The 12,605-nt window shown below is 45.5% G+C and overlaps 1 protein-coding gene across 21 annotated transcripts in view; it reads right to left on the bottom strand.

Annotated features, from left to right (window-relative positions):
* Positions 1-12,605, bottom strand: part of DGKZ (diacylglycerol kinase zeta) — a 151,080-nt gene that overhangs the window by 54,131 nt on the left and 84,344 nt on the right. For 13 of the 21 annotated variants that reach the window (XR_013228384.1, XR_013228385.1, XR_013228383.1 and 10 more), the window contains 3 exons: positions 5,539-6,422; positions 3,839-3,947; positions 2,903-2,998 (listed from right to left, as the gene is read on the bottom strand). Coding sequence is in view for 18 of the 21 variants with exons in the window: in XM_077322318.1 (XP_077178433.1) it covers positions 2,903-2,998; positions 3,839-3,947; positions 5,539-6,410 (1,077 nt within the window). In the remaining 3 variants the exon portion in view is untranslated. Of the gene's footprint in view, positions 1-533; positions 661-2,902; positions 2,999-3,838; positions 3,948-5,538; positions 6,423-12,605 lie in introns of those variants that run through there. The other 8 variants (XM_077322329.1, XM_077322327.1, XM_077322334.1 and 5 more) reach the window with 2 other exon arrangements.

Raw genomic sequence — 12,605 nt, 5'->3', positions numbered from 1 at the left:
AAGAACCCTGCCAACTCCAGCTGCACAGATGCAACACGAAAACACTGATTCTGTTTTCTGCTCCTTTTATTTCTTAAAAGCCTGTCTCTTTTGAAGCAACCAATGAAGCTGCATGTGTATTATACATTATTCCATTTCTAAGTATCACAGTGGTGATGCCAGAAAAGCTCAATCCTGCCATTAAAATAACTTTTTAGGGAGGCTTGTACAATTTAAAATGTTTTTAGTCACATTGTACAACTGGGGGGAAATGGCAGAATTTCCATCTAAGTTGAATAGTAGAGGGCAGAGTAAGCCTCACCAGACACTGAGCAATTAATATGTGGAGGCAAAAGGATAGGAACTGTTTGCAACTACCCAGAGCATTAGGCAGAAGTCTACCCTAGCACTGCCACCTTTTTTAAAATTGGGGATGCTGGTGACTGAACTAAACACTGTAATGAAGAACAGCAAGAAGCAGCTCTTCTCTTTGACTTGGATCCACAGAGTCTTTCCTCAGGCAGTTTTCTACCCACAGAGTGCCATTTTCTCACCTCCCTCCTCCCACAGTAGTCCAAAATGTCCTCCAAAATGCCTCCAACCATGAAGAAGCTCCAGTGGATTCAAGCCCTTGTGTGGATGCTGCCAGCGGACACCACATTCCACAGTACTGCTGGGGGTCTACAAAACACCAAGTAGTAATATTCACAGTAGTATCAGGAGCAATACAAAGGGCTGCATGCAGTTTTAATCCCCTCCCCTTGCAAAATTGTTGTTATAATTAAACTGTTGTTTGGCTGTGGAGGAGCCCCTGAATTTTTTTCAGTCTTTGGGGAGCTCCAGAATTGGCCCAGAAGTGATGTCAGCTGGCCATGCCTCCCTGCCATGCCCAATAAGGAACGGGAGACGGGGAGAGAAAAGAGGCAGTTCGAGGCCACAGTAGGTGTCCAGGCTCTGCCACCTTTCCCAAGCTTGGTATCTGCATGAGAACGTCACCCCCAGGTCACTGGAAATGGCTAGGTCCTTGCTTTCATGGCAATGCTAGGAATAGCTTGCGGCTGAGTCCATTAGAACAGGATATAGGGGAAAGGCTGGGGAACACCTGGGAAGCTCTCAAGGAGTCCTGGTTGGGAATCCCTGCACTAAGCAATCCCTGGGATGTGTGAATTAGGAGGATCCTCCATTTCTCCACTAGATGGTGGTGCAGTCTCATATACTGACAACCAGTGCAATCCCAAGCAGAGCTATATCCTTCTAAATCAAGAGGTTTTGGAAAAGTAAGTCTGTTTAGGATTGCGCTGCAAGTTTACTGCGGAGTAGTTGCTCCCATATTGCAAAGATCATCCATGCTGCTTTCATCTCCATTACAAATGCCGACCCATGCTCACTGGCAATGGAGTCTCCATATGGGGACTTTCTGTGTACTTTCTGGATATAGCCCTGTAATTACACATTAATAAGTGATGTTTTAAAAGCCCTCCAGTGATACAGGACAGAAAAATGACACCATGATAAGCCAAATCATTGTAGGGCAAGAAAACATGTACTTTTCCATCCATACAGATGGTAGGATACAGCGTTTCCAAACACTAGGCTTTGGGAGAGCATGTTACGGATAGAGAAGGAACAATTAGAAAACAACACAGAATGAAGACTATGATAAATCCTGGGAGTGGTGAAAGGAAGTGATCTCTGGACTGACTGTTGGATCTGTTCATAGGGCCACATGTCCTTTTGAAAAACAAACAGATATTCCCTGGTAAATAGAGCTCCTGAATTCAAAGATCTTTTCAGCTGAAGTTAGGACATTCCTTCTCATGCATTTTAGTGGAAGTTCCCTCAAAAGTTTAAATGAGGTTGAGTGAGTGCTGACAAGACTGTGTAGTCACCAAGAATTAAATCTATGGACAACTGGAGGCCCGAAATGGGGTAGATACCTGAGTATGTGATGATGTCTGGATATTGAGCATCCATAAGAATATAACCAGGACTGCCACTTGCCTGCGTACCATATTTTGGTCAACATCATCTTGCAGAAACACCAGGATTTGGTATAACATAGGGACAAATGTGTCTAGGTGTCTTCATTTGCAGCACTTGGTACATGCCTTCCATGAAAAGTTTTAAAGTTTTGATGCAGAACTCTGCTAGAAGCTAGCCACAGTGTTTGTGATCCTTGTAGAACAACCTAGTCTTAAGAGTCATTCAGTTTCCATGCAGTCGAGTGTATGAATCTCTAGCTTGCTTCATAGTAGTGATTCGTCTTCCTAACTATTCCACTGTGCCCATGAGCACCGAGCCTGAAGGTCCACCATCTTTGTTGGCATGAAGGATCTACCCACCAGAATCAGCTGCTGCTATTGAGGTGTCCTCTAAGGCACAGTCACATATGTGGCAGGCAGGCTCCTCTTGCTGCTTCTGTCCATTTGCCTGCTCAATTTCTGTCCATTTGTCTGTGCCTGATCACCAGGGAGTAGTCCTTCCCTCCCGTTTTTGGGGATAATCACCGTCATCCTTGGGGATGAATCCATCCATGTTCTTCACATTCCTCCATTGCCTCAGCTACTCTGCCCTTTGCGTGGGAGCCAAGAGTAGGCCAAAACGAGGAATTAAGGTATACAATAAAGAAAGTAGGTATAAAAGCATAGAAATAGGAGGCTTGGGTACTTTCAGCTGAGCTGTAGGGGCCTTGCTGAGTTAACAAACAAACTCAGGAAAGTGGGTTTCATTGCCCAGGCAACAGGAAGTCTGGAAGAATTTTAGTCCTGAATCACCCATATCAATATGTTCTCCCCATCAGAGAGTTTGTATGGATGTTCAAAGCAAAAACAAGCAACACAAAAACCCACTCCATTTTGAAAGCCAAAGCAGACAAAAAACTCCATGTTAAGCAGCCAGTGACAGCCTCTTGCAAAATACTTACCAGCATTTTTGCTATACAGTTTTGTTCTCCTACATAGCAGAAGTCCCCAGAGACGTTGGTTTCAAACCATATATGCTCCCCATAAATTGCAGTCTCCTGAAAGACAGAGTCAGTGATGTTATTCTTTAGGATCCTTGGGGTCTTTATACTCAGTCCGGGGCCCAACTATGATTTTCACCACAGCCATCCATGTCTCCAATCCAGGCAAGAGGATGAATTGGCACCGGTCTATGCATTTGCTTTAGAAGACATTTCCATTATTATAAAATAATAATTGAGGTAGACAAAATACACTTGACTATGTCATAGCAACTTCCTCATGACAAGATTCCACAGTAATACCACTTTGTGTGCAAATATGATGTGGTGTCTTCCTGTCGGCACACATCTATGGCTACCACTAAGATGCTCAAGGCAGTGAAACTCATGTGATCTCTCTGGCTGACTCTCACCTAGGGCAGGGCTGCCTACTGCATGCATCTACCAGATGAAGAATTCCAAGCCTGTGGAGCTTTCCAACAGGAAGAACTGAATGGCTTCCTACGTCCAGTTGCACAGAGCGCCACACATATGTATCTATGGGAACAGCTTTCGTGAGTGCATATTCATATGGCAAAAAAGGAAGAGTTCAACATCTGGGTCACATTTCTCCTTTAACAGATATATACTATGACTTGTATCTTCATGGCAGCTTTCCATGCTGCTGGTTGTGCACTATGGCACAGACTACACCTCAAGGCCATGGGAAGCATCTTGGCTCCAGGTCTCTTCTACTGGAGCTATGCCGGGCCCCAGTCCAGGAGAACTGTATTACACTGCACTGTGAACTTATGCATGCCCTTGTACTGGCCATGAGATGCATGCTGCTCTGTCAACAGTACAAGGAACTCCTCAACCTCCCACTTCCTTCACCCAGGAGGAAGAGAAGAAACTTACACTCCAGTCGACAGTACTGCGAATTTCCCTCTCCGAGTCCCTCCTCAGGGCTAGTGTGGGGATTGGCTGGGTTACCATATGCTGGAGACCAGATTTGGCAATGGCTTTTCTGAAAGACAGGAGGAAGCGTGGCTGTATAAACATTTTAGCAGACAATAATAAACAAGCAATAGTCAAGGTTCCTCTGGAAGAGGCATGCTAGAAAGGGACCAAAGGGGAGAAAAGACATTTTATGAGTTAGCACCAGTCCTGGGAAGCAGCCCAGAGGAAGACAAGCCGTATTTTCTCAGCAGTAGATGAAGGTTTCACTGTTTGCTGACAGCAGCTTGTTGGTGGCAGTCCTTGAATGGGGAATAGTCCTGAATCCGTCCTCCAAAAGGAGAAGGTCCCTAGAGGAAGACTGCTGTTCTCTCAAACAGACAAACAATGAAAAGGCAAAACTATCCAGGCTTGGGACTTCTGAGAAGTCAGCCCAGGTATCCCTGTTGCTTCTCAGACACAACAGTGGGGGGGGGGGGGAGTGATGTCAGAAATCAGAGCATGTAAAGGCATAGTGGATGAATCACAGCATAATAATCTCTTTTTTTCTTCCTGACAAAAAGATATGAAGTGACATAACTGGTATTGTCCTGTCCTTGTCACTCTTTAACTCTTCACATGCATAACAAGAATGATTAAAATTTGTTAAGAGATATTGAATACCCAATTGGTGATTTTTCAGTATTTACCCTAAGACGTCTGGTATGAGGGCTTCTTCTGCACCATTAAGAGTGACATTACCACTTGCTACTGTAGGCTAGGTCACTAAGTAGCAGATCTGTCTGCAGCTAGATGCAAAGACCTCTGTCTCTTTCACCGTGGGGTACATCAAGCAAGTACAAGAGCCAGTTTGGTGTAGTGGTTAGGAGTGCGGACTTGTAATCTGGCATGCCAGGTTCGATTCTGCGCTCCCCCACATGCAACCAGCTGGGTGACCTTGGGCTCGCCACGGCACTGATAAAACTGTTCTGACCGGGCAGTGATATCAGGGCTCTCTCAGCCTCACCCACCCCACAGGGTGTCTGTTGTGGGGGGAGGAATGGGAAGGCGACTGTAAGCCGCTTTGAGCCTCCTTCGGGTAGGGAAAAGCAGCATATAAGAACCAACTCTTCTTCTTCTTCTTCTTCAATCAAGGGTGCGATTCCAATCCCATCAGTCTCCTGACACCGTCATTTGAGGAAAGCAGGAAACGGCACATAAGAAAAGGAAGTGAAGCTCTAGATGGTTAAAGAACTAGACAAGTCTAGCGGTTAGAGTGCCGGGCATGGGAAGTCCAAGTTAAAATCACCAAAGCTCGGCCTTGGGCAATTCATTCCCTTATATACTGACTGACCTCATTAGGTGCTCCTTGTGCAAAGAGTAATAGAGAAATGTTATAAAACTTTCATCCAGCCTGCCGTGGGGGCGGGGGGGGGGGAATCAAAACAACTCTGGCCATGTTACTCCCACAATAAAGTGAACTTCAGTGAATGCTTTTGTTATGATGCGATGTGCTGGTCTTCTCAACTTCCACCTCCACCTAAATAAACCTGCCCCGACTGAGTGTGGAAGAGGTTCCACCAAACTTAACCTATGCAAGCTTGGTTTCTGAAGCCCCTCTCCCCAGACTCCACCTCAGGCGCAACACAACATTAATATCCCTCCTCTTAGAGATTACATACGGCATTTGGGAACTGCAGCCTTCAGAGCAGTCAGTGTGACAGCCACTATGGGCAGAATCCTTGCCCAGGAACGTGTGTGCGGTTGCCGACAGCCACCTGGGTCCAGCAGGCACCTTCCACCTCCTGGCAGCTCTCCGCATTCTGACAGTCTGAAGTAAAGCCCCTGGCTTGGGAGTATCACTTGAGCGCCGCTGTTGGCCCAAACATCTGTAGTGGCCTTGAAGCCCATAGGCTGCTTTGCTGTGTACAAACTCTGCAGGTAGGAGGTGGGAGGAGCTGCGGCGCAAGCAGCGAGGGCCTCGGAGGAGAGGCCTCAGGCCAGTGGAATTCTGCACAAGGTGACAAGCGCACAATGAAAACTCTTTCGGAAGCTCCTTCCTCTCCTGCTCTGCTGATAGGTTAGTTCCTTCAGAGCCTGAGGAGGCCGCTTCCTCACTCTGGTCACTCTCCTCTAGCCCCTCCTCAGGAGTTTCTGGGCTGGAGCTTTCAGTACAAGGTGACTGCCTCCTTTCCTCTTCCTCACACACTTGGATGAGACTGGCCAGCAGAACGGAGGGGCTTAAAAGATGAATGTCTATGGTGCGCACTTGGCCCCCACGCTTCTTCTGGACTGAAAATCTAGGGCTGAGATGAGGGGCGGTAGTGCTGGATCGCCTTCGGGCACTCAACCGAGGCTTCCGCCGGGAGCCCAAGCATGACAACCCTTGCAGCTGGGCACTGGATCTGCGCCGGCGTTGTACTAGCATGGCAGAGGCCTGGCCCACAACAGAGCGCCGCCTTGCTTTGCTGGCAGGCAGGGCCACCACACTGCTACGCCGGGGCCCTGGTGGCACATTCTTCTTCCTGAAGTGTTTTTTGAAAAAGGTTTCCATAGCAAATGGGGGCTGTTAACAAAGAAACCAGGAGGTTAATTTAAGAGCTCATCTGCCCCGCCTAACTTATTAATTAAGATGTAATTGTGGTGGTCATAGGACATCTCCTTCTGTACCTCAGGAACTCAAGCAAAACCAGGTTCAACAAGCCCCACCTGGACCTCAGCCCTTCCCCTCTAAACATCAGACCTGTATTTTAGGCCATTACCACACCTGTGCCAGGTTTTCAGATTCAACAACAAGCTGCAGTTAGCTCTTAACCCCAACCCAAGTGCCAAGTTCATCACATAGTACTTAGAAAAACATAGAGAGAGTTATGGTCTATCACCATGTTCAATTTGCACATAAAATGAGCCAAGAGAAAAGGAGGGGTAAACAATATTTAATCATCAATAATAATAATAAGTTGGATGATGTTCCTCTTGTTCTAGTTTTTGAAGACCAGCTCTGTTACAATTGAGTTTAGAGCGGTCAGAATCGCTTTTGGGTATCAAAGAAACAAGAATTTCTGCATATCTAATAATAGTAATGTTCCAACAGATGACAAATGGATCAGCTCCAGAGCTGAATAGGGACACAGGATTTTTATCTTGCTACAGACGTTAATTTTGTTCCCTCAAGCATTTCCCCACTGCTCTAATCAAGCCGATTACAATATACACTGTACCTTTGCATCCTTTACAACACCCTTGCCACTTTCTGACTAGGATAAAAGGACTCAGGTCTACATGTCTACTCTACTGTGTCTGACAAAGAGAGTTTTGAATCTTGAAACCTTATGCCCTGAAACTTTTGCTGGTCTCTAAGGTACTTCTGGACTCAAATCTAATTCTTCTACTTTAGACCACCAACATGGCTACCCCCTGAAACTATCTGATGGATCTTACTTGTAGCCTTAAAAACTCTTGAAACACCTGAGCAGACATCTAGGTCACTGGTTCAAATGCTCCCTATTACTTGGGTATGCACAAGTACCAGGGATTTTTGTATGCACTATATCCTATCATAAGTTATATGCACGCACACACACAAGTACCTTCACTCACAGGGAATGATTAAAGAACAGAAATCTTAATGAGATCCTGGGAGAAAGCCACTCAGCCTACTTCTGTTATCCTACTGTAAAAGTCATTCCATGGATGGGCCCTAACAGAAAAAGCATGCTGGGCCACCCTGCATTCAGACCCTCAGCAGAATCATGGAAGATCAAGATTGTTGTTTGGAAAGACAACAACAGTATGCAGAGTCAGACCAGGGAAGTGGAAGAACAACAGGTCTGAGAAACAACTGCAGAGCTTTTCAGACACCCAGAGGTGAAATAAGAATTCTTAATGAGCAAAGAATGCAACTTTCTATGAAATGTAAACGCCCTGAGCCGTAAGGGAGGAAGGTATATAAATATAATAAAATAAATATATAAATATAATAAAAAATTCACCACTGTTTTGTATTTGCTCCTAATATGCACTATTTTAAAAAGGAGCAGCAGAACAACCTTCCCTTTTCTTTGTCCCTAGAAAGAACAAGCCACCATCATTTATGCAGACACATTGACATACCTGTCCCTTCCACCACTTCAAAAGAATATGGCTCCTGGGTTAATATGGGGAAAGTTCAAAGCACAAGGACCAGTACCTTGTTCTTCTTTCAAAACTTTTGTACTTTTAGTATTCATATACATCTAGAACTGAATCTTAGGGGCAAGAGAGAGGTTAGCTTTGAATATCAGCAGAAACATATTGTCCAAATTTCAGCTGGCCTGCTTTAAAGCAGACTGTGCCATCACAGGCATTTCACTAACAATTATTAAATTCTGATGTAAATAAAACTTTTCTTGGATTTATTTGTGAATTGCGGCATATAACTGGATCCTGCCAAAATGTAATACTTGTAAACGGGGCTTGTCATCTAAAAAAGGCAAAGCAGTAAGGATCGGTTCAGATTTTTAAAATGTCTCTTCATTCCCCTCCTCTTCCAGGATCAAGTCCCAGACCCAGAAAATGTGATACATTATTTGAATTTGTGCAGCTAGAGTGCATTTTTTTTACCACTACAGAATTCTACAGCTAAAGTTAAAGAGGGAAGGAACGCTTGTAAGATTAAGCCTTAGCAATTAAGCACAGATCTCAACACCAAACCCTCTGGATGATTTATTTTAATGGAGTCAGCCAACGCACCTGTAAATTAACCCAACACATAGCAGCATTTGGAGTGCAGCACATATGTACAGACAAATGCTATCAGTTGCAAATGGAAATACGAGCATAACTAGGTGGTCACATGGAACTTTCCAACCCTTAATTTGTAGGCGGCTTGCACAATTTTGCACAATGCTTCGTACAAGACTACGCAGATATGTTGGTCTCCCAAATGCTGTGAGGAAAAGCAGCTTAGTAGAGCCACACCCTGCCTCAGTCAAGAGATTCCCTGCCATTTCATGTCAGATCCCACACATCTGGACAGGCTGTCGTGAGAGTAAAATGGAAGGAAAGAAGCCATGTAGCTGTCCTGTTCTGTGAGTGACTGCCCTGGAAGAAAGGCAGGATAAAATGCAATAGACTTTATTTTGTAATGCTACCCAATACTATCTAGTCCTTGGATTCTTTCCCTTCACCCAAGATTCTCACCACTTTAAAAGGAGACGGAAATAAAGAAACCATGTTTCCTTCCTCTTCCTTCGTGCAATGCCTACACGTATGCCTTAACTGCGACTTCTTACTCAAGTACCGGGTAGAATACTGCTTGCACATCTCCCATCACGACTGCACAACTAGAAGGACTGGACTTTTAAAAAAAGTATCTGGAATTCAGGCTAGTGGTTGACTAAACAAGCATTTGGTCACGTGCCTTAAATTTGAGCAAAGCTATTTAGGCAGCATGGCAGCTCTTCATGCACCCTTTTTCTTAAAAGGTGCAATTGACTTAGAGTGACGCTGTAGGGTTTCCAAGGCAAGAGTTGTTTCAAGGTGGTTTGCCTTTGCCTGCCTCTGTGTAGCAACCCTGGACTTCCTTAGTAGTCCCTGTCCCAGTACCAACCACTGTCAAACTTGCTCAGCTTCTGAGATGTGACGAGACTAGGCTAGGCTGACTATCCCATAGTCAGAATAAACCCGGAGAAAAAGGTTCCTTATTTGGAACCACGTATACCATGTATATTCAAAATACAAACAAATGTACCTGTCCTGCAAAGAAAAAGAACAGAGCCACACAATCAGTGACTTTTAAAACATGAAGTAACTGTAGATTTCACGCAAGGGGTGTATAGAAAGAAGGACGACTTTCATGGCAGCTTCCCCTGTGCAAAAAGTTTATTATTTATTTAGAACACTTATAATGTCTCTCCAGGAACCTGCCCCTGGAAGCTTACAAAATAAAAGTGATGAAAACAAAATAAAAAACATTAAGGCATTAATGAAAACTCAGTATTTACTCCGACTAGGTTAAAACCTCTCCTTTAGATTGGCAAGGGCCTCTATTTATTAACAATTAGGCATTCCTGTGAACAAAAGCCCCTCTGAATTTTGCCCAAGCAGAAGAATTTAATCTACAACGTGATGGGGATAACAGAGCATTGCATCTCTGGAACTGCCTTTCTCATATGTCTTTTTTGTGAAGCCAAGCTCTCATACATGACAGCTGAAGCTTATCTCTCTGAGCATGGCCTATCATATTTAACAACAGTTATAATCTATACCAAATCTTTGCAAAAGGAACAAGAAGTATATTTGCTTCATATCTATTTTGAAGCCTTTGTGCCTAAGTTTTTTCCTTTTTTACAGAAGTAAGAGTCTAGTAAGGAGGTGGGGCAACTGGGACAAAGAGGGGAAATATACATTGTGCTGCACAACTAAGTCTCTGGATCCCTTTGTACCCCCTTTCCCATCAGGACCGCACAATTCTCTTTGCTAACAGGGCTTTGATCTGCTAATAGTCTCTAAGCTTTGCCAATGAAGCACATTACCCCAGGAAAAGGTCAGCTGAAACCCCAGCACCACTAGCCAGCAGGCCAAGTGACTGCTTTGATCAAGCGCTTCAGATTCCAGTGCCTCAATGTTTTGGACATACTCCTTTTGGACCAAGGATGGATAAAGAAAGCCTTCTCCACCTCGAGCAATTCATGCGATCTAAAGCTTTGAGAGCCAAGGCGTCTTACATCTAAGGAGTTCTAGTCTACTTATGCTCTATACCAGTGGTTCCCACCTGTGGGCCACGGCCCGGTGCCGGGCCGCGAAGGCCTTGGTTCCGGGCTGCGGCTCCCTCTCCCTGCCCCCCCCCCGCAGTAAAAAACTTCCCAGCCCGCAAGCTTGCGGCCTGGGAAGCTTCTTACTGCAGGAGGGGGGGAGAGGGAATCAGGGCCGCACCCGTGCATTGCACATGTATAGCCGGGCTGCGCATGGCGCGGGCGCGCATGTGTACGGGCGCGCATGCATGGCATGCATGGGCGGGCAGTTGCCCTGCCGGTCCCCAGCCTCAAAAAGGTTGAGGACCACTGCTCTATACTGTGGAAGAAGAAGAAGAAGACGAAGAGTTGGTTCTTAAATGCTGCTTTTCTCTACCCGAAGGAGTCTCAAAGCGGCTTACAGTCACCTTCCCATTCCTCTCCCCACAACAGACACCCTGTGGGGTGGGTGAGGCTGAGAGAGCCCTGATATTACTGCCAAGCCAGAACAGCTCTATCAATGCCGTGGCGAGCCCAAGGTCACCCAGCTGGCTGCATGTGGCAGAGCAGGGAATGAAACCCAGCCCGCCAGTTTAACCACTACATCAGGGTGTGCTAATTCCACCTCCAATCCAGTTTAGCCTCCCAATTCAACAGTCCTGCAAAGATAATCTCCAGTCAGCAATGCCTCATCCATGCTTTTTGGTGGCTGAGTGAACTCCATAGAATGACAGCATTCCTACGATTTTGTCTTCATCATTTATCTTTATGCTAAAAAACAAAATTCCATTAAAAAAAGCACTATCTTGAGTTTAAGGCCTGATCTATACATGCTGGTGGGACAGACAGCCTCACTTGTGCAATGCTGCATAATGTCTCCTTGAAACTGGGCCCTAAGCCACTGTGTGCATAGTATCAGGTGACTGCTTAATGTGGTGGTGCATCTGCAACGCTGTGGCTCAAAAACAAACAGGAGTATTGTGGGGTGTGTCACATTTATTGACTGGACTACCACCAATGAGAGATCAAGGTTGAGGGCATAGTTTAGATGCAAAGCATGAAGAGAAGCAAATTTATAAACAATATTAGAGTAATGTACACTCCTTGATTTGCTGTTAGATTTTGAAAATCCATGATTAATTGCCCACTGGGCACAGCTGGATCTACCCACAACAGCAGTACCCCCTCTCCAAAACACAATATTGTGGGTGGAGGGCATTGCTACGCACGTATCACTCTGCATCTATGACTATGTGTGCAACATCCACACCCCAGAGCAGCCTTTATCAACATTTCTATTGTTGAGAAACCCCTGAAACATTCTTCAGGCTTTGAGAAACCCCAGAAGTGGCCCCATTATGCAGAATTTGGTTGGGAAGTACCTAGGGCCCTTCCCACCTCCTCCAGGACCATCATTGGCCATTTTGGGATGGGTGGGTGGGTTGACATGACCATATATGGTTATATTGTTGTTGTTGTTAGGTGCGGTCGTGTCCGACCCATCACGACCCAATGGACAATGGCCCTCCAGGCCTTCCTGTCCTCTACCATTCCTCAAAGTCTATTTAAGTTCGCACCTACTGCTTCAGTGACTCCCTCCAACCACCTCATTCTCTGTCGTCCCCTTCTTCTTTTGCCCTCGATTGCTCCCAGCATTAGGCTCTTCTCCAGGGAGTCCTTCCTTCTCATAAGGTGGCCAAAGTATTTAAGTTTCATCTTCACGATCTGGCCTTCTAAGGAGCAGTCAGGGCTGATCTCCTCTAGGACTGACCGGTTTGTTCGCTTTGCAGTCGAAGGGACTTGCAAGAGTCTTCTCCAGCACCAGAGTTCAAAAGCCTCAATTCTTTGACGCTCGGCCTTCCTTATGGTCCAACTTTCACAGCCATACACTGCAACTGGAAAGACCATAACCTTGACTAGACACACTTTCGTTGGCAGGGTGATGTCTCTGCTTTTTAGGATGCTGTCTAGATTTGCCATAGCTTTCCTCCCCAGGAGCAAGCGTCTTTTGATTTCTTTGCTGCAGTCCCCATCTG

The sequence above is a fragment of the Paroedura picta genome, chromosome 2 (assembly GCF_049243985.1).
Source record: "Paroedura picta isolate Pp20150507F chromosome 2, Ppicta_v3.0, whole genome shotgun sequence".
Lineage (NCBI taxonomy): Eukaryota > Metazoa > Chordata > Lepidosauria > Squamata > Gekkonidae > Paroedura > Paroedura picta.
This window is presented reverse-complemented; position numbering and strand designations above follow the sequence as displayed.